This window comes from Eretmochelys imbricata, chromosome 13, assembly GCF_965152235.1.
Source record: "Eretmochelys imbricata isolate rEreImb1 chromosome 13, rEreImb1.hap1, whole genome shotgun sequence".
In the NCBI taxonomy this organism is placed as follows: domain Eukaryota; kingdom Metazoa; phylum Chordata; order Testudines; family Cheloniidae; genus Eretmochelys; species Eretmochelys imbricata.
The window spans coordinates 43,848,781-43,865,392 of record NC_135584.1 but is presented as its reverse complement, the minus strand read 5'-3'; the positions used below and the strand labels follow the sequence as shown (position 1 = coordinate 43,865,392).

The 16,612-nt window shown below is 58.6% G+C and overlaps 2 protein-coding genes across 4 annotated transcripts; one reads left to right on the top strand and one right to left on the bottom strand.

The window, feature by feature from the left end:
* Positions 1-901: 901 nt before the first annotated feature.
* On the bottom strand, positions 902-8,725 carry RAB2B (RAB2B, member RAS oncogene family). 2 transcript variants are annotated; one of them, XM_077831659.1, is made up of 8 exons: positions 8,695-8,725; positions 8,176-8,247; positions 7,145-7,212; positions 6,779-6,861; positions 6,591-6,683; positions 6,169-6,280; positions 5,712-5,780; positions 902-5,382 (listed from the first exon to the last, which is right to left on the bottom strand). In XM_077831659.1, the coding sequence occupies exons 3-8, from the start codon at positions 7,190-7,192 to the stop codon at positions 5,278-5,280; spliced, it is 510 nt and encodes a 169-aa protein (XP_077687785.1). In that variant the 5' UTR covers positions 7,193-7,212; positions 8,176-8,247; positions 8,695-8,725; the 3' UTR covers positions 902-5,277. The 2 variants fall into 2 exon arrangements, with proteins under 2 accessions (XP_077687785.1, XP_077687784.1); XM_077831658.1 differs by lacking the exon at positions 8,695-8,725 and adding an exon at positions 8,559-8,688.
* Positions 8,726-8,992: 267 nt separating this feature from the next.
* On the top strand, positions 8,993-16,432 carry TOX4 (TOX high mobility group box family member 4). 2 transcript variants are annotated; one of them, XM_077831657.1, is made up of 9 exons: positions 8,993-9,105; positions 11,717-11,785; positions 12,464-12,706; positions 12,956-13,213; positions 13,612-13,851; positions 14,028-14,099; positions 14,654-15,361; positions 15,915-16,078; positions 16,200-16,432. In XM_077831657.1, the coding sequence occupies exons 1-9, from the start codon at positions 9,100-9,102 to the stop codon at positions 16,261-16,263; spliced, it is 1,824 nt and encodes a 607-aa protein (XP_077687783.1). In that variant the 5' UTR covers positions 8,993-9,099; the 3' UTR covers positions 16,264-16,432. The 2 variants fall into 2 exon arrangements, with proteins under 2 accessions (XP_077687783.1, XP_077687782.1); XM_077831656.1 differs by having other exon boundaries at positions 13,609-13,851.
* The last annotated feature ends 180 nt before the right edge of the window (positions 16,433-16,612 follow it).

The following is a 16,612-nucleotide window of genomic DNA, read 5'->3' as shown; positions in this document are numbered from 1 at the left end:
TGCCAGGAAAGCTCTTAGCAATACTCCTCTTCTACTGGTACAGCTCTTTCACTTGATGGAGATCTGGTCTACATTTACCATTGATATGAGCAGAGCTGTTTCACCAGGTGTTTTGTTACCCACATACCCGTTCTAAGCTTGAGAGCAGATGGATTTATACTGGCACGTGAGTACTTTTGTCTCCTCCAGGAGGATTTGCCCGTGTAACTAGACTGGTCCAGCTACGGCAGAAAAGCTTTTCTAGTGTGTACAAGGCACCTGCTGGACGTGCCAGCAAAAGCACCATCTTTTCTTGCTGGTATAAACTGTGTCCACACTAAGAGGGTTTGCTGGTCTAGCTACTACAGTTACCCTGGCAAAGCCTGTGCAGTGATACACAGAAGCCAAGAACTCTTCTTCTGGAATAAGAATGTCCACATGTGGGGTTAATCTGGACAACGCTGTGTGTAAGCAGGCCTTAAGTCTAGGTGCGTTCTGGGCTCTGGGAGATGTGAAGGAAATTCCAGGGCAGTGAACAGAGAGATGGTGGGGCTTGCTCCACTCCAGGTCCCTGAGGATTTTACAGCTAGGATCATGGTGTGGCCAACAGAGCTTCTGTCAGTGAGAGGGACAAACCCTGCAGCAGCATCCGCCTCCTGTGGGACTCTTTGGGGCCTCTGCCCCCCATTGCCCCCTGCATTGGCACGCTCAGAGGCACCATCGCAGAGTAGGAACAAAGCTATTTGCCCCTGACCCCGGAGCGTTAAAAGCCTGCTTGCCTTGCTCCATTTCTGCTCTTCATTCAGAGGTCACTGCCTGAAGTCAGCGCCATGCCCCTGGTCTCAGGGCTCAGCCTATGAACCAGGACCCAGTCTTCACAAAGGAAGCTGAGCCCCAATGGGATTCAAATAAAACAGGCACATTGAGGCAGGGGCAGGGTTTATTCGACATCCAGGGTCACAAAGAAACCAAGAGGAGTCCTGACAGATAGGCAGACTGAGGAGGGATGGGAGGACACAGGCAGAGAAAAAAGCAGGTGTGTATGGGGATGGCTAGAAAGCGTGGAGAAATGGACAGACAGACACCAGGTAGAGATATGTAATGTTATCAGTAAAAGGACAAGGTGGGTAGATGAGGACAGACACTGCAGAGGGAAGGACAGACAGCTGCGTGGGTGACCAGTCAAATTCATTCTCCCCAGAGATGCCCAGAAACATTAGCCTCTGTGACCCATGTATTAGTCACTGCTGCGCTTCCCGGGGGCTCGACCCAGCCAGCCTACACGGGGCCACGTCTCACACCCAGATGACCCAGTGCAGCTCCAAGGTGTCTGAGAAGTGCAGGGAGAAATGCCCACAAAACCGTTCCGGTCCTTCCAGCAGAGAGCAGTGGCTCACCTAGTCTAACTTCTGTACTAAGCCCAGTGACTGGTGTCTGGCGAAAGCATCCCTCAGCTGGGATTCTCAGCCCTTCCAGCTTGATGCTGAGACCTGGAGCAGCTCAACACATTTCCCTCCAAAAAGCTTTTTAATCCCAAAGGGATGTTTCCGCAAAGCCACTTCCCACAGAAAAAGATTTATTGTTTTTTAAACAAAGTAAAAAATTTTATTCTACAAACAGTGGGGGAATTCCTTCCCTCCTCCAGTAGCCCTCCCCTTTCCTTGCCCCAGGAAAAGAGGGAGGGGATGTAAAAGTGAGGGACAGAAGGAATTCCCCCGACTCCTGCTATTCTGAAATGAAACCATTTGACAGTTTCAAAAGTTTAAATAACCCATAACCCGTGAAAAAAGGGGAACCAGAAAAACTAGTGTTCCCCCTCAGAGTCCCGTCCCCCCTGAAACAGGAAGAAAAACAACCAAACAAAAACTAATCAAAATGTCTGAATGAAATTAAAATTGCTCATTTTCTTTTTAAAATAAAATAAAAAACTGCCCCCAAAACAAACCCTAAAATGCCCAAATTTTGGACTGAATTCATAACTCCCAGATAGCTTCCCTGTGGGGCTGGACTCCCTCAGGTCAGTCCTGTCCCAGGAGATGCTAAGACCTTGTCTACACTTAATGGATATGTCAGCCAGGGGTGTGAACAAAACACAAACACAGCTATGCCAACAAAGCCCCAGCTGTGCGGGCAGAAAAGGGCTTGTCAGCACAACTCACGTTGTTTGGCGAGGTCACGTTCCTCCACTGGCAGAAAAACTTCTGGAGATGCAGTGCATGCTGGCATAGCCTGCGTAGTGTAGACACAGCTAGAGACAGACCGTGCAAGTCCCCAGGCTTGCAAGCTGGGACTGTACCTAACAAAGCCAATATGTGCCTCGAAACTGTCTCCTGCACTTGAGAGATGGGTCGAAAGTTTGTTTTACAAAAAGCTTCAACAGAAAATGAACAATTTTTGTTTCTTCAACATTTTAAACTTTTTAAATTGTTTTTGTTTCAAAATTTGAAACAAGTTTTTTTTCAAAGTGTTTGTAAACAAACATTTATGTAATTAAAAAAGGATTTTCTTGCTTTTTCCTTCTCTCACTTTTTTTTTTTCTTTTTTTTTTTTAAATTCCCTTTCTCTCCTTTTTTACCTCACTGGGAAAAAAAAAAAAAAGGGTAGAACAATGATCACTTTTTTTTGGTTAAAACGTTTTTTCTCACTGGGAAAATGCAGACACGAGAAACAGAGGGGTTCTTCCTCCCACATTCTCCAACTTTAAAAACCTTTCAAACTCCTTTTTCCCCCATAGAAAATGCAAGAAAATAAAAATGCGAGAAAGTTGACATTTCCCCACAATTTCAAACCAAAAATTTGCAATATTTTCCCCTTCAAAATATTTTAAATTGTTAAATATTTATGGGAAGGGGGAATCTACGTGTATATAGAGATGGAACCCTATTTTTCAGCAAAACATTTTTGTCCAAAATCCAATGACACCCCCGCCCCCCCCAGTGCTATTTATGCCAGTAACACGTATACAGCAGTAGCACACAAAGAGCACAGCAGGTTGGGGCCCACTTGGTCCAGGAGACACAGAATACCCAACCCTCCCCACCTCAAGCAGCTTGTGATCTAAGGGGTGAATTTAAAATGGAGCCATTAAACCAGATTAAATCCCTGTATGGATGCTCTTATTCAGAATTAAGGTGACGCTAATTCAGTTTATTTTAATTTACAGCCAAAATGAATTAAGCTAAACTGTATTCAGCTCACTTTAATTCTAAATAATAAAAGCATCCACACAGGGGTTTAATGCACTTTAAGGAATCTACTTTAAAAGTGAATTCAGATTAACTTTCCTGAGTAGACAGCCCCTCAGGTATCATCTACATGGGGAAATTGCATCAGTCTAACGCAGCCAACCTGCAAATTCCAACTCAGACATCCAAGCCAGAACAAACCACGGCACTGTCTCCCATTTGGGTTTAGAAGTGGCCTATTTCTAGGGTGACCAGATAGCAACTGTGAAAAAACGGGACAGGGGGTGGGGGGTAATAGGCGCTTATATAAGAAAAAGTCCCCAAAAAAGGGGCTGTCCCTATAAAGACGGGACATCTGGTCACCCTACCTATTTCAGTTTAGTTTACAATTGGGAACAGTGTCCAACGGGGTCCAGCAGCAGGTTCAAACCAATCAGCGTGTAACCCAGGGGTTGCTGTGGCCAGCAAGCTCCCCCCAGAGAGCGCCGCGTTCCCGCGCCTCCGCCTACCTCCAGGCGCTTCCCTCCGCCAAACAGCCAGGAGGGAGGGGGGGAGGAGCAGGGAGCCTCCTGCTCAGGGGAGGAGGCAGAGAAGAGGCAGGGCAGGGGCAGAGTTGGGGTGGGGATTTTGGGGAAGGGGTTGGAATGGGGGCAGGGCAGGGGTGGGAAGAGGCAGGGCAGGGGCGGGGTCTCATGGAAGAGGTGGAGTGGAGCAGGTCTGGGGGCAGTGGGGGTGCGGGGGTGTCAGTGATGCAGCCCTTGGGCCAATGTACTAGTCCTCATGTGGCCCTCGTGGTGATTTGAGTTTGAGATCCCTGGTGTAACCGGTGCAACGTTCCCATGCAGGTAAAGACTAAAAGACCTTCCAGACTCTGCAGGTGGGTGAAGTGAGATGGGGTGACTTAGTAGAATGTATGCAGTGTGTAGCCACGGGCCAGCACAGCCCTCCAGCTGCCTGCAGCAGCGCACACGGGATTCAGAGGAGGCCAAGGGGTATCTTTAGGGAGCTTTCCCCAGAGCTAAGGGGCAGGAATGGAGGCCGGGCACATGGTTGTCTGTTCCCTCTGGGAGCCATGCTGACCTGAGCTGAGAGAAAAGGGGAGTTGGGGTCTTTGCAAACCCCAGTCCTGACTGTAAAACGCTACCCCAGATGCACCAGTTACTGAATGCAGTCTATGGCCCAATCACCAGTGTCTGTACCTCTGTGTTGTCAGTATGCTCCCCCTGTGGCCAGAGACATTGAGGCCCAGATGTTCAGAGCTCCCTAAGGGAACTGGGTGCCCAGTGAATGGGGAACTCAGTGCCTGAAGCCCCCAGAAAGCTTAGAAAAACTGAGTCCTGCCCACACTGACAAAAGAATAAATCTCCCATCAGTGGTGCGGCCTAGGAGGTTACAGCACTGGGTGCTGGGAGCCAGGACTCCTGGGTTCTATCTCCAGCTCTGGGAGGAGAGTGGGGTCTAGTGGGTTAGAACAGGGGGGCTGGGAGCCAGGATGCCTGGGTTCTCTCCCCGGCTCTGGGAGGGGAAGGACCAAGCCATGGTGCCCTGCCCCATAAGCAGAGATGCAGGGAGTGCGGATTGCAGACATGCACACGTTTAATAAGACGAGGAGCCACAGAGAGCGAGTACACAATAAAAGCCAATACAGGCTGAGGGGTGGGGGCTGGGCACCTGGCCAGGAACACACAAACAGGGTGTGGGGGGGTCCCCAGTTGGGACCCAAAAGCCTCAGGGAAGGGTTGGGTGGGGCCTCGCTGAGGCCCGGGCAGCAAGAAATGCAGCTGAAGCGAGAAGGCACTGACGAGGGGAGACTCCAGACCCGGCTCTGCCTCTGCCCCCCACCCCAGCTTACAAGAAGGAATGTTTGGGGGTGGTGGAACCACGGGCAGGGTCTCTAACCACCCCCCAGGCACGAGTCAGGGGACACCTGTTCCCCTCTATGGGGTTGGGACAGGAGTCATGAGCCCCATCCCACCTCCACAGCTCAGCAAGGGAGCCACCTTCCCCGCCAGGGACTGGGGTGGGCTGGTCTCAGTCCCAGGGGAGCAGAGGGTGACCCCCCGCCACCCCACTCCAGGGGCACTGGCATGCACCAGAGTGCACAACGAGGGGCTCAACAGCAGCCCGAGCTGTCTCCTGAGCCTTGGGGGCTGTGGCGAGAGCCGGCGCCAGGAGCTGTGCCTGACGGCTGCTGGGGCCCGATCTTGATGCCATTCGCCTAGAAGAGAGAGGGGAGGTTACTCAGGTGTGCACAGGGGAGGGTGCTGCCCCCAGGGGCCCTGCAACAAGACACTGGGTCTGGGAATGGGATCCCATCACCCCTAGAAGATCTCACAGAGCTCCTGGCCCCTAGGGGAAGGGACCCAGGCATCCGAGATAGCAGCATGGGGCACTCACTCCCACAGCATATGCCTTGGAGAGGAAGTGGGAACCCAGGTGTCCAGGACAGCACTGCCAGGGCACCCCCAAGCCAGGAGACCCTGCAGGCCTTCGGGGATGAGCAATGGGGCCCAGGTGGGGCAGGGAGCGGGGGTGGGTCTGGCTCACCTCGTTGTTGACGTCAAAGAGCCCCTGCTGAATCTTCCTGTAGATTTCCTTGGCTGTGTCAATGAAGGCCTGAAAACCCAACACATGTGGGGCTGAAAGCAGGCTGGCCTGGGGGCGTCTCTCCCCCACACCCAAGATGCACCCCCTAGCCCTGCTGTAAGGGGGGGGACTCCTGGGTGTAACAGGGTGTGGAGGGGGGGACTATGGGAAGTTACCCCAGGTCCCCTCTGCCACTGGCGGCTGTCTTGGCCAAGCGGAGGGTGTGGGAATGGGGTGGGCAGAACAGGGAGGAATGGGGCGGGAGAGCGGGTGGGCAGGCGGGGGGAGGTGGTGGGAGAGCAGGTTGGGGGATGGGGCAGGAGAGCAGGTGGGCAGATGGGGAGACTGCGGGAGAGCTGGTGGTGGGTGGGAAGGGGCAGTCCGGGCCGTGATCCCAGCCCCCTTTTCCCTTGGTCACCTCCTCGACGTTGGTGGATGTCTTGGCCGAGGTCTCCATGAAGACCAGCCCGTGTTCCCGTGCGAAGGCCTCTCCCTCTGCTTTCTGCACATCCCGCCGGGACTCCAGGTCACTGCAGGGACACCAGGGGTGGGGGGTGAGCATGTCTGGGCAGGGGTCCTGCTCCAGGGAGTCCTGCCCTCGGCTGTGAAGCCTGTACTGGCAGGGCTGAACACGCTTCACCCTGGATCCCTGCACCACGCAGAGAATTCCCTCACTGAGAGCCAGCTTCCCATCTGACCCAGCAGATGCCAGCCCTGCACCCACCTACCCCCTGGGGTTCTTGCACCCCACAGAGATGAGAACCCCCCTGGCAGCTCCCCCAGCTCCTTGACAGAAGATCTCTGCATGGACCTGGCCTGGACCCCAACCCCCTCAGTTACCTCTTGTTGCCGATAAGCATGATGACCATGTTGGAGCTGGAATGCTGCCGAGCGTCCTCCAGCCACGAGGTCAGGTGGTTAAAGGTCTCCCGCCTGCAGGGCAGAGAGGGGTTGGGAGGTGCTGTGGGGACAGACAGGCTCTGAGCGTGTGAGGGAGGGGAGTGTGGGGTGAGGGAGCCAGGCCCTACCTGGTGATGTCATAGACCAGCAGCGCTCCGGCTGCACCACGGTAGTAGGAGCGGGTGATGGAACGGAAAGACTCCTGGCCGGCCTGGATGGGAGAAAAAGGGGGTGAATGCAGCTGCTCACCTGGCTCCACTTCCCTGCTGGGTCCCCCGGCTCTCCCAGTCACCCTATTCCCCTGCATCACACCCACCTCCTTCCCGTACAATCCTCCCTAGCATCCTCCACACAACCACACCCCACAGCTCCCAGCCCCATCACTCCCACTGCTCCTAGCTACCTAACCCCACACCTCCTCAGATACTTCTCCCAGCCCCATTTCTCCCCACAATTGTGAATGCAGCCTCCCCGCCAGTGTCTGCCCATCTCACCGTGTCCCAGATCTGCAGCTTGATCTGTTTGCTATCAATGTTGATCATCCGAGCCCCGAACTCCACACCTGGCAGAAAGACACAACATTGGAAACCATCAAAAGGGGGACCCAATGGGGCAGGCGCAGTATAGTACACAGCTCCGCCAGTGCTCCTCACTCCCGACCCACAGTCCTGGGCTCACCCCCTCACTCCCAACCCACAGCCCCTGCTAGCTGAACCCTGCTGGTGGCCCTCAATCCCGGCCCGCAGCCCCTGCTAGCCGAACCCTGCCGACGGCCCTCACTCCCGACCCACAGCCCTGGGCTCACCTCCTCACTCCCAACCCGCAGCCCCTGCTAGCCGAACCCTGCCGACCCCGCCGGTGGCCCTCACTCCCAACCCGCAGCCCTGGGCTCACCTCCTCACTCCCGACCCACAGCCCCTGCTAGCCCAGCCCCGCCCAGCCCTGCCCCCCAGCCAGCCGGTGCCCCTCACTACCGACCTGTAGCCCCTGCTAGCCCAGCCCAGCCCAGCCAGCCGGTGCCCCTCAGTCCCGACCCGCAGCCCCTGCTAGCCCAGCCCCCCAGCCAGCCGGTGCCCCTCAGTCCCGACCCGCAGCCCCTGCTAGCCCAGCCCCCCAGCCAGCCGGTGCCCCTCAATCCCGACCCGCAGCCCCTGCCCCCCAGCCAGCCAGTGCCCCTCACTCCCGGACTGCAGCCCCTGCTAGCCCAGCCCAGCCCAGCTCCCGAGCCAGCCGGTGCCCCTCACTCCCGACCCGCAGCCCCTGCTAACCCAGCCCCCCAGCCAGCCGGTGCCCCTCAGTCCCGACCCGCAGCCCCTGCCCCCCAGCCAGCCGGTGCCCCTCAGTCCCGACCCACAGCCCCTGCTAGCCCAGCCCAGCTCAGCCCAGCCCAGCCCCCCAGCCAGCCGGTGCCCCTCAGTCCCGACCCACAGCCCCTGCTAGCCCAGCCCCCGAGCCAGCCGGTGCCCCTCACTCCCGATCCGCAGCCCCTGCCCCCCAGGCAGCCGGTGCCCCGGCCCGCTGTCACCGATGGTCAGGTCATGGACGGGCTGGAAGCGCTTGTCCGTGAACTGCAGCAGGAGACAGGATTTCCCGACACCTGGGGGCACAAAATGAGACTCTCAGGCCCGGCCCCGCCTGGGGGCTGAAGCTGCGTCTCCCCCCAGCCCGCCCCCTACTCCGGGAGCGCGGGGCCAGGGGTAGGCAGTGAGCCCCTCCACCGGGGCGCCCCTCCCCGGTGGGCCCAGCGCCCCTCCCGCACCGGGGACCCCCTCCCCGGTGGGCCCAGCGCCCCTCCCCCACCGGGGACCCCCTCCCCGGTGGGCCCAGCGCCGCGCCCCGCCCCTCCCCCACCGGGGCGCCCCCTCCCCGGTGGGCCCAGCGCCCCTCCCCCACCGGGGCCCCCGGTACCGGTGTCCCCGATGATGATGTATTTGAAAAGATAGGCATAAGACATGACGCCCCAACCAGGTCCGCCAAAGGCCTCTCTATCCCCGCCCAGTCTCCGACTCTACTGCTCTACATCTGGTAGCCGCTCTATCCCCACCCAGTGCCGTCTCCAGTCTCCACTGCACTATTCCAGCGCGTGGCGCCGCTCTATCCCCAGCACAGGGCCTACTCTATGCCCTACTTCTGGTACGCTCTATCCTGTATCCGGTGCCGACTCTATTATCCACTTCCGGCGCCGCTCTATCTTTGGGTGGGCTAAACTCTGTTGCTCTCCAGCCGGAAGCCGCTCTGGCCGGCCGCGCGTCCCGTTGTCCCCCACTCCCAGCTCTACGGGAGGGCTTGGGGTTTGCACCGGAAGTGACGCCAAACAGCGGCGGCTGGGGGAGAATAGTGCTGCTGGGGAGCACGGGAGGGCGTCGATTTCCGGTTCCGGGAGAGGGCTCGGGGTGGGGGGGTGGGGGTGTCGCTTACAGACTCGGAGGCGGTGGCGGCTGCTGGGACCATGGAGGTGAGGGGGGGTGGGTGAGAGGGAGGGCGCTGGGGAGGTGGCTGGGGCGTTGGGCGGCTGGGGCGGTGGCGGGGGGGGGGGGACTGGGGCCTGAGGTGGCAGGGGGGTGTTTGGGAGGCAGGGAGGTGGCTGGGGCTTTGGGGGGCTGGGGAGGTGGCGGGGGGCTGGGGCTGGGGGGTGCTGAAGTCAGTCTCACACCTGTTCCACACGTAAAGGTTTTGCTAGTATCCATGTGTGACACACACACACACACGTGTGCATCCCCCCTCCCCCAAATAATGGAGCCAGGACCCCCGGGTGGGGTGATGCTGACACAAAAGCACGTTTGCTGGTGCAGCTTGTTTGGCTCTGCGATCTGGCCTGAGCTGTGTCCCACTCAAATGCTATTTCTCTTGGGCTGGCATCAGGCGTGTCTCCATTAGGGCAGCGTTGGCAGCAGAGCTGCGCCGATGTCCAGCTCTGTCAGCAAATCTGTGCTAGTATAGATGAGACCTTACACCAAAGTAATGAAGGGGCTGGATTGTGACTGACACCTGCCTCCCGCTGGCATGAAACTGGTTCAGGCAGTTTGATTCGCACCTGTAAACTTACCGGCCCACCTGAGCACTCGCGAACTCACGTCACTTTGACTGAACCTGTGTAAAATCCCATCCTCAAAGAGATCTCTGCCTGTGGGTCAGGCTGAAATCCCAGATCCCTAGGCCACTTTAGAGGGACAAAAAGGCTGTGAGCCAGGTCTTGTCAACACTTAAACATGGTGGTGTCATGGCCATGTCAGTAGTGTTAAGGCAGCAAACCCCTCACCCAGTGTAGAGATAGCTCTGCTGGTATAAAATATTTGTGCTGGGGAAGTGAAACAAGCTCTTCTAGCATATCTTTTATTACCAGTTTCACTGTGGCTCTTGTGGGGGTTTTTCTGGCATAAGTGTCACACCCGTAACAGACAGCTCTGGCACTAAACCTTCTAGACCAGGGCTTTGCTTTAGCCCAGCTTATGTGGGTTAAACTGCAGGCTGTGGCCTTGTCTGGGACACTCAGGAAAATTAATGTGAATTCATTTAAAGTGGATTAGTTAACCACATTAAATACATATGAAGATGCTTGCTCTTATTCAGAATTAAAGTGGCCTCAATTCAATTTAACCTAACTCACTTGGAAGTTAATTAAAGTGAATTAGGGCCACTTGAATAAGACTATCCACACAGGAGTTGTGTGCAGTTTAGCAAATCCACTTGAAATTTACACTTGTTAAATTGGATTAACTTTTCTGAGTGTCCCATGTAGACAAACCCTTAGTGACTTGCCTCAGGTTCCACAGGGAGTCTGTGACAAAGCAGGGAGTGGAGTAACTTGTAGTTTAAATTCTTCCTGTCTCAATCTGGGTTAATTTTCAAACCTAGACAAATGCTAAAACCTTTGAAGCCAGTATGTAGCCTGGCGGCTTGTTGTGCTAGTTTAAGAGAATTGTGGAAGAAAACACAGTCTTCACTCTTAGGTTGTTTGCAACAAGTCAGAGACCGTTTATTCTCAAGCAGTTGCAAGGGGGAGAGTGTGCAGGGACAGGGATTTCCCCTTCCTAGGCAAGTCTCTGCCTGATAAACAATTAGGGCAAGCATTTATACCTTTTGTTGTATACAATAATGATCAACAGCCACATCTTGTTTATACATATTCTTTCCTGATATCTCACTTTTCTCAGCAGTTCCTGCTACAGTCTGCATTCCATTCTTATCTAACACAAAGTCAAAACAGCATCTCTTACAGTTTTCCCACTCGCTTCCCGCTCGCCCAGGCCCTGCCTTAAAGTCTCATGTTTAGAGTTAGCCTGACTCTTGCTCTATTCCTAAGAAACTAAGATGTCTGCATTCAAATTCCCTTTATCCCTTTTTCCACTTCCACAGGTTGGTTTAAATTTAGTTAAACCAGAACAGAAGCATGTGGGGGGCCTTATCTCCCATTAAAGCCAGTTTATTTTGAGTTGGTTAACTGGTTATTTTGGGTGGCCCCAAACTGAAATGTACCTGCTTTAATCCGTAAGGAGGGCATCTGTACAAGGCTCAGCACCAGGGTAACTGAATTGGTTTGGAAAATGGTTCAAGTAAATCCCTGGCACTTTTAATTGATTTTAAGGCCAACAGGGACCCTGTGTGTCACAGACCAGAGAATTCCTCCCAGTTCCCTCTGGAAGGTCTCTGGGCTGTCTCTGAAGCCCTCATGAGATGGAGATTCCACCACCTCCCTTGGGAGTTTGTCCTAGTGGTTAATTACCCTCATTGTTAAAAAACAAACAAAAAAACCCCCAAATGGTGCCTGATTTCCAACCTGGAATGTGCCTAGCCCAGCTTCCAGGGCAGGTGAGGTTGGCATGGTTGCCTGTGTCTTACTGGAAAGCCCCATTAACACCCCCGGGGCTCCTTCGAAAGGCCCAGCTGCAGATGGCAAGGGCAGGTATTTGCCTCTCGCTGCTGCCTGGACTGGGTGCCAGTCACCCCATGTACAGGGCTGAATGCCATAGCGAGGGCTCGTGGGCTGGGGTTTGCATAGAGACTGAAGACACAGGCTGCTCTGCTCCCCCTCCCTCACCAGCCCACATCTCTTCTCTCCCCCATAGTTCCCTGGAGGAAACGACAATTACCTGGCCATCACGGGGACGGCCCATCCCTTCCTGTCGGGGGCGGAGGTGAGAAAACAGGTGATAGATTTGGGGTGGGAGCTGAGCAGAGCAGGGTCTGCGGGAGGAGGCACATGGACGGAGGCTGGAGCTGGGAGACCCAGGCTCACCTGGGAATGATCGACTAGCAGAGGCAGAGAGAGGAAACCAAGACGGTTCCTTCAGCAGCATTGGGAGAAGGAGCTGTGGCTCGGCCAGAGGGACCTGGCCAGGCTGGGCCCGGCTCAGGGTGGAAGAGGCTGCCTGCTGGCACTGCAGACCCCCGCGGAGGTGCATTGGTCCCTGAAGCGGGGAAAATGTTGCTGCCCCAGTGGGATTTGCTGGGGTGAAGCAGGGGGGCTGGAGCCCAGAGCTTGGTCGTGGAGCCATGTGGCTGACGCTGGTGGGACCCCAGGGGGTCTGGTTCACTGAAGGGATTTGTCCGAGGGACGGTTTAAAAGATGGGGTGTAGCACAGATCCTTTGGATCACTATGGGGCACCAGGATGATAGAGCTGGGCCCTGGCTGGGGGAGGGGTAGTGAGGGACACCAGGGAGATGGGGGCTGGGCCCTGGCCAGGGGAGGGGACACCAGGGAGATGGGGGCTGGGCCCTGGCCAGGGGAGGGGACACCAGGGAGATGGGGGCTGGGCCCTGGCCGGGGGAGGGGGCAGGTGGCACCGAGTTCAAGTCTCCGACCTCTCTGTAGACGTTCCACACCCCCAGCCTGGGGGATGAGGAGTTTGAGATCCCGCCCATCTCCCTGGACGCCGACCCCTCGCTAGCTGTCTCAGACGTGGTGGGGCACTTCGATGACCTGGGGGACCCCAGCAGCGCACCGGACACCGGCTTCTCCACCCAGTATGGCGTGCAGGCTCTCGACATGCCCGTGGGCATGAACCACAGCCTCATGGAGCAGGGCGGCGGGCTCCTGACGGGGGGGCTGGCCATGGTGAGGGGCTGGGCAGGGGAGGGCGGGTTGCTTTGCAAGGCGCTGCCCTGTAGTGCCTGGCTGTGGGGTGTGGAGGAGCCTGGGCCCCCCAGGGGCTAACTTGGGATGTACGTGCTGCGGGGGGGCCAGGGCTGGTGCCCTCTAGCAGCAGGCTGGGGTATTGCAGGGGGCTGGTGCTGCTGGGCCTGCATCGGGGGAGGGGCAGTTCCCCCCAGCGCCAGCCCCTCAGCTTTGTGTCTGCCCCTCCAGGACCTGGATCACTCCATGGGCACCCAGTATAGCACCAACCCGCCTGTCACGATAGATGTGCCCATGAGCCCTGGGGCACTGATGGGGCATGGCCAGCTGACGACCATTGACCAGTCCGAGCTGAGCTCCCAGCTGGGCCTGAGCCTGGGGGGCAGCTCCATCCTACCGCCCGCTGCCCAGTCGCCCGAGGAGCGGCTCTCCACCACGCCCTCGCCCACCAGCTCCCTGCAGGAAGACGAGCCCGAGGAGTTCAGACGGGTGAGATGCTGCTGGTGCCCCGGGCTGTGCCCCCCTCCACGGGCAGTGCTGGCGCCCCTTGTGTCTGTCTCCCCACCGCCCCCCATGGGCTCTGCTGCGGGCCGGTGCTCCCAGCCACCCGCCTCTTCCCTCCCCGCCATGCTCTGATGGCGCCCTCCATCCTCTCTCTCTCTCGCACACGCACACGCACACACAAGCGTCTGGTGCTCTCTCCTGCCCTCCCTCCCCCTTGCCTGGCTCTGCCAGTGCCCAGCCCTCTTGTCCGCCCCTTGCTCCTTCCCCCACAGGCTCTGCCGGGGCCCCTCACTCCCTCCCCCACGGGTTTTGCTGGGGCCCATGGCTCCTGGCCTTTTGGCTCCCACTTGCGTGCTGCTGAAGGTGATGCCTGTCTCCAGCAGCAGGTGCCGGCCCAGAAGGCAGCGCCGGTGGTGCTGGACGCGGGGCGGAAGCAGAAGCCCGCCAAGAAGCAGAAGAAGAAGAAGGACCCAAATGAGCCGCAGAAGCCGGTCTCAGCCTACGCCCTGTTCTTCCGTGACACACAGGCTGCCATCAAGGGCCAGAACCCCAACGCCACCTTTGGGGAGGTCTCCAAGATTGTGGCCTCCATGTGGGACAGCCTGGGCGAGGAGCAGAAACAGGTGGGGGTGGCATGGGGGGGGACTGCGGTGGGGAGGGCCATGGGGGTCTGGGGGGAAGAGCACAGGCAGGTGAGGGCTGGGGATGGGAGGAGTGGGGGTGGGGCTGGGGGTGGGCCAGGCTAGGAGCAGGGTGGTGGGGTGGGCCTTGCTGCTCAGTCCCTGTCCTTCCTTGCCAGGTTTACAAGAGGAAGACGGAGGCGGCGAAGAAGGAGTATCTGAAGGCACTGGCGGCTTATCGGGCTATCCAGGTGTGTCAGATAAGGGGGTCAGGCCTCCATCTCCCTGCCACAGCTGGCCTGGTCTGCTCCCTTCTCCCCTGCCAAGTCCCTTTGCAGCCCCTCAGCAGGACACTCACTGGCTCCATCTGTCCATGTCGCTGTCTGTCCCTTATCAGGTGTGCCCTGGTAGTGCAAAGGCCAGCCGGGCATGGGGACCCACTGCACTTGGCGCCGTATGTATAGTCTCAGGCCGAGGGCAGGGGCTGGCAGCAAGTGGCCGCTCTGTGCCCTGCAGTTCTGAAGGCGGGCTGGGCTCAGCTGACAGAGGGGGCTGGACGAGGAGCAGGGTGGAATGAGGTGGAGATGGAGGAGGAGGGAGTGGGTCAGAGAAAATGGCTGAGGGAATTCAGCAAAACTGTAACAAGTTCTCAGAAGGTCCCTGCTTCAGCTGCTTCTCCCCCACCCCCCAGGAGGCTCCGGCTTGTCTGTTCTCCCCTGGGTTGCTGCAGGGAGGAGGGTTCAGAGTCCCCCCACTTTCCTGCTTTCTCTACTCTTGGGCTAATCTTCCCTCTCCTTCTCCGCAGACAGCAGCTGAGACGGCAGAGCTGGACCTGAACCCAGTGCCGCCCCCAGCAGCTCCCCCGCCAGCGCCAGCTCCAGCCCCCACGCCCCCCTCGCCAGCCCCCACGCCCCCTGCCCCCTCGCCAGTTCTGGAGTCCCCACCGGCTGCCCCCCAGCCAGCACCCAGCGCTGGGAACCTCTGCTCGCCACCGCCAGCCCAGCCCAGCTTCACCAAGATCATCATCCCCAAGCAGATGCTGCCCTCGTCGCTGGCCGTGTCCTCGCAGGGCGGTGTGGTCACTGTCATCCCCGTCACCTCCGTCACCTCCAGGGGGCTGCAGCTGGGCACGGGCGCCACCCAGATAGTTACCCGCTCTGTGCTGCAGGCTGCAGCTGCGGCTGCAGCTGCTGCCTCCTCCATGCAGCTGCCCCGGCTCCAGCCCCCACCCCTGCAGCAGATGCCCCCGCCCCAGCCCCCTGCCCAGCAGGTCGCTGTCCTGCAGCCCCCGCCGCCCCTGCAGGCCATGCAGCAGCCTGCCCTACAGCAGAAGGTGCGGCTCCACCTGCAGCAGCAGCCCCCGCCCCTGCAGATCAAGATCCTGCCTCCACCAGCCCTGCAGATCCAGCCTGTCACCCTGCAGCCTGAGGAGGCCAGTCCTGAGCGGCCCAGCCCAGAGCCCCAGGGCTCCCCGGAGCCCGTGGAGATGATCACGGCTGACGTGGTGCCTGAGGTGAGGGAATGGGGGCCCTGCTCCTAGAAGTGGGGAGGGCTGGGCGGAGACACAGTGCCTCCTGTGTCCTTGTACTTCTGCCCCGCCCCGTGGTCGATGGGGGGGCTGGCAGGGCCAAGACCCAGCCCATTCAGTGCTGAGGGGTCTCTGAGAGGCCATGGGGTGGGGTAGACTGGAGGGGTGTAGATGACCCAGGGGTTCTCTGTGTGGGTTGTGGAGAGGTGACGTGGGGGGGACAGGCTGCGTGCAGGGGGTCTGGGGGGATGTGCGGGGTTGCGGAGGGGTGGTGTGGGGGGATAGGCTGGGTGCAGGGGGTGGTGGAGGGAAGTGTGGGGTTGTGGAGGGTTGATAGGAGGGATAGGCTGGGTGCGGGGGGTCTGGAGGGATGCTGTGGGGGCATGTGTGGGGTTGTGGAGGGGTGAGAGGTCGGGTGTATGAGGTCGTGGAGGGTTGAGGGAGGACTGGCCTGGCAGGGGGCGGGGCCATGATTTGGGCAGAAGCCTTGGGGCCTCGCTCCGCAGCCAGTGACGGTCTCTCCCCCCCCCATGCCCAGGTGGAGTCCCCGACGCAGATGGACGTGGAGCTGGTGTCAGAGTCGCCCATGGGGCTGTCGCCCCGGCCCCGCTGCGTGCGCTCTGGCTGTGACAACCCGCCTGTCAGCAGCAGCGACTGGGACAACGAGTACTGCAGCAGCGAGTGTGTTGTCAAGCACTGCAGGTGAGGGGGGTGGGCTGTGCCTCCCCAACCTTCTCCTCCCCTCTGTCCTCGTGCAGGTGGCAGGGACCTGGACGCCCCTCCTGCTTGCTGACGCTCACACTCGCTCTGTCTCCCTTCGCAGGGACGTGTTCCTAGCGTGGCTGGCTTCCCGTAACTCCAACAACAGCGTGGTGTTTGTGAAGTGACCGTCGCGGCAGGGGTGCAGAGTGCCCCCCTTCAGAGTGTGGGGCAGTGCCTGGCCCAGACACTGCAGGACAGCGGGCAAGCCCGGCACAGACACTGCAGGGGACCATGGGGGACGATGTCCCCTAGGGGTGGGCGGGAGATGGGGTGCAGGCACAGGGATGGCACAGACTTTGCCCTTTCTACAGGCCATGCCTCTGGAGCTGATTAAAGTGGGAGGGGCTGGAACTTTGTGAACTGCTTATTGGGGAGAGGGTCGGGGGGGGGATGACAGGCTAGCTGCTGGTGATCCCCATCATCACCCCGTTGCCTGGCCTGGGTCCTCTTCAGCCAGGAGTTGGGAGCGGAATG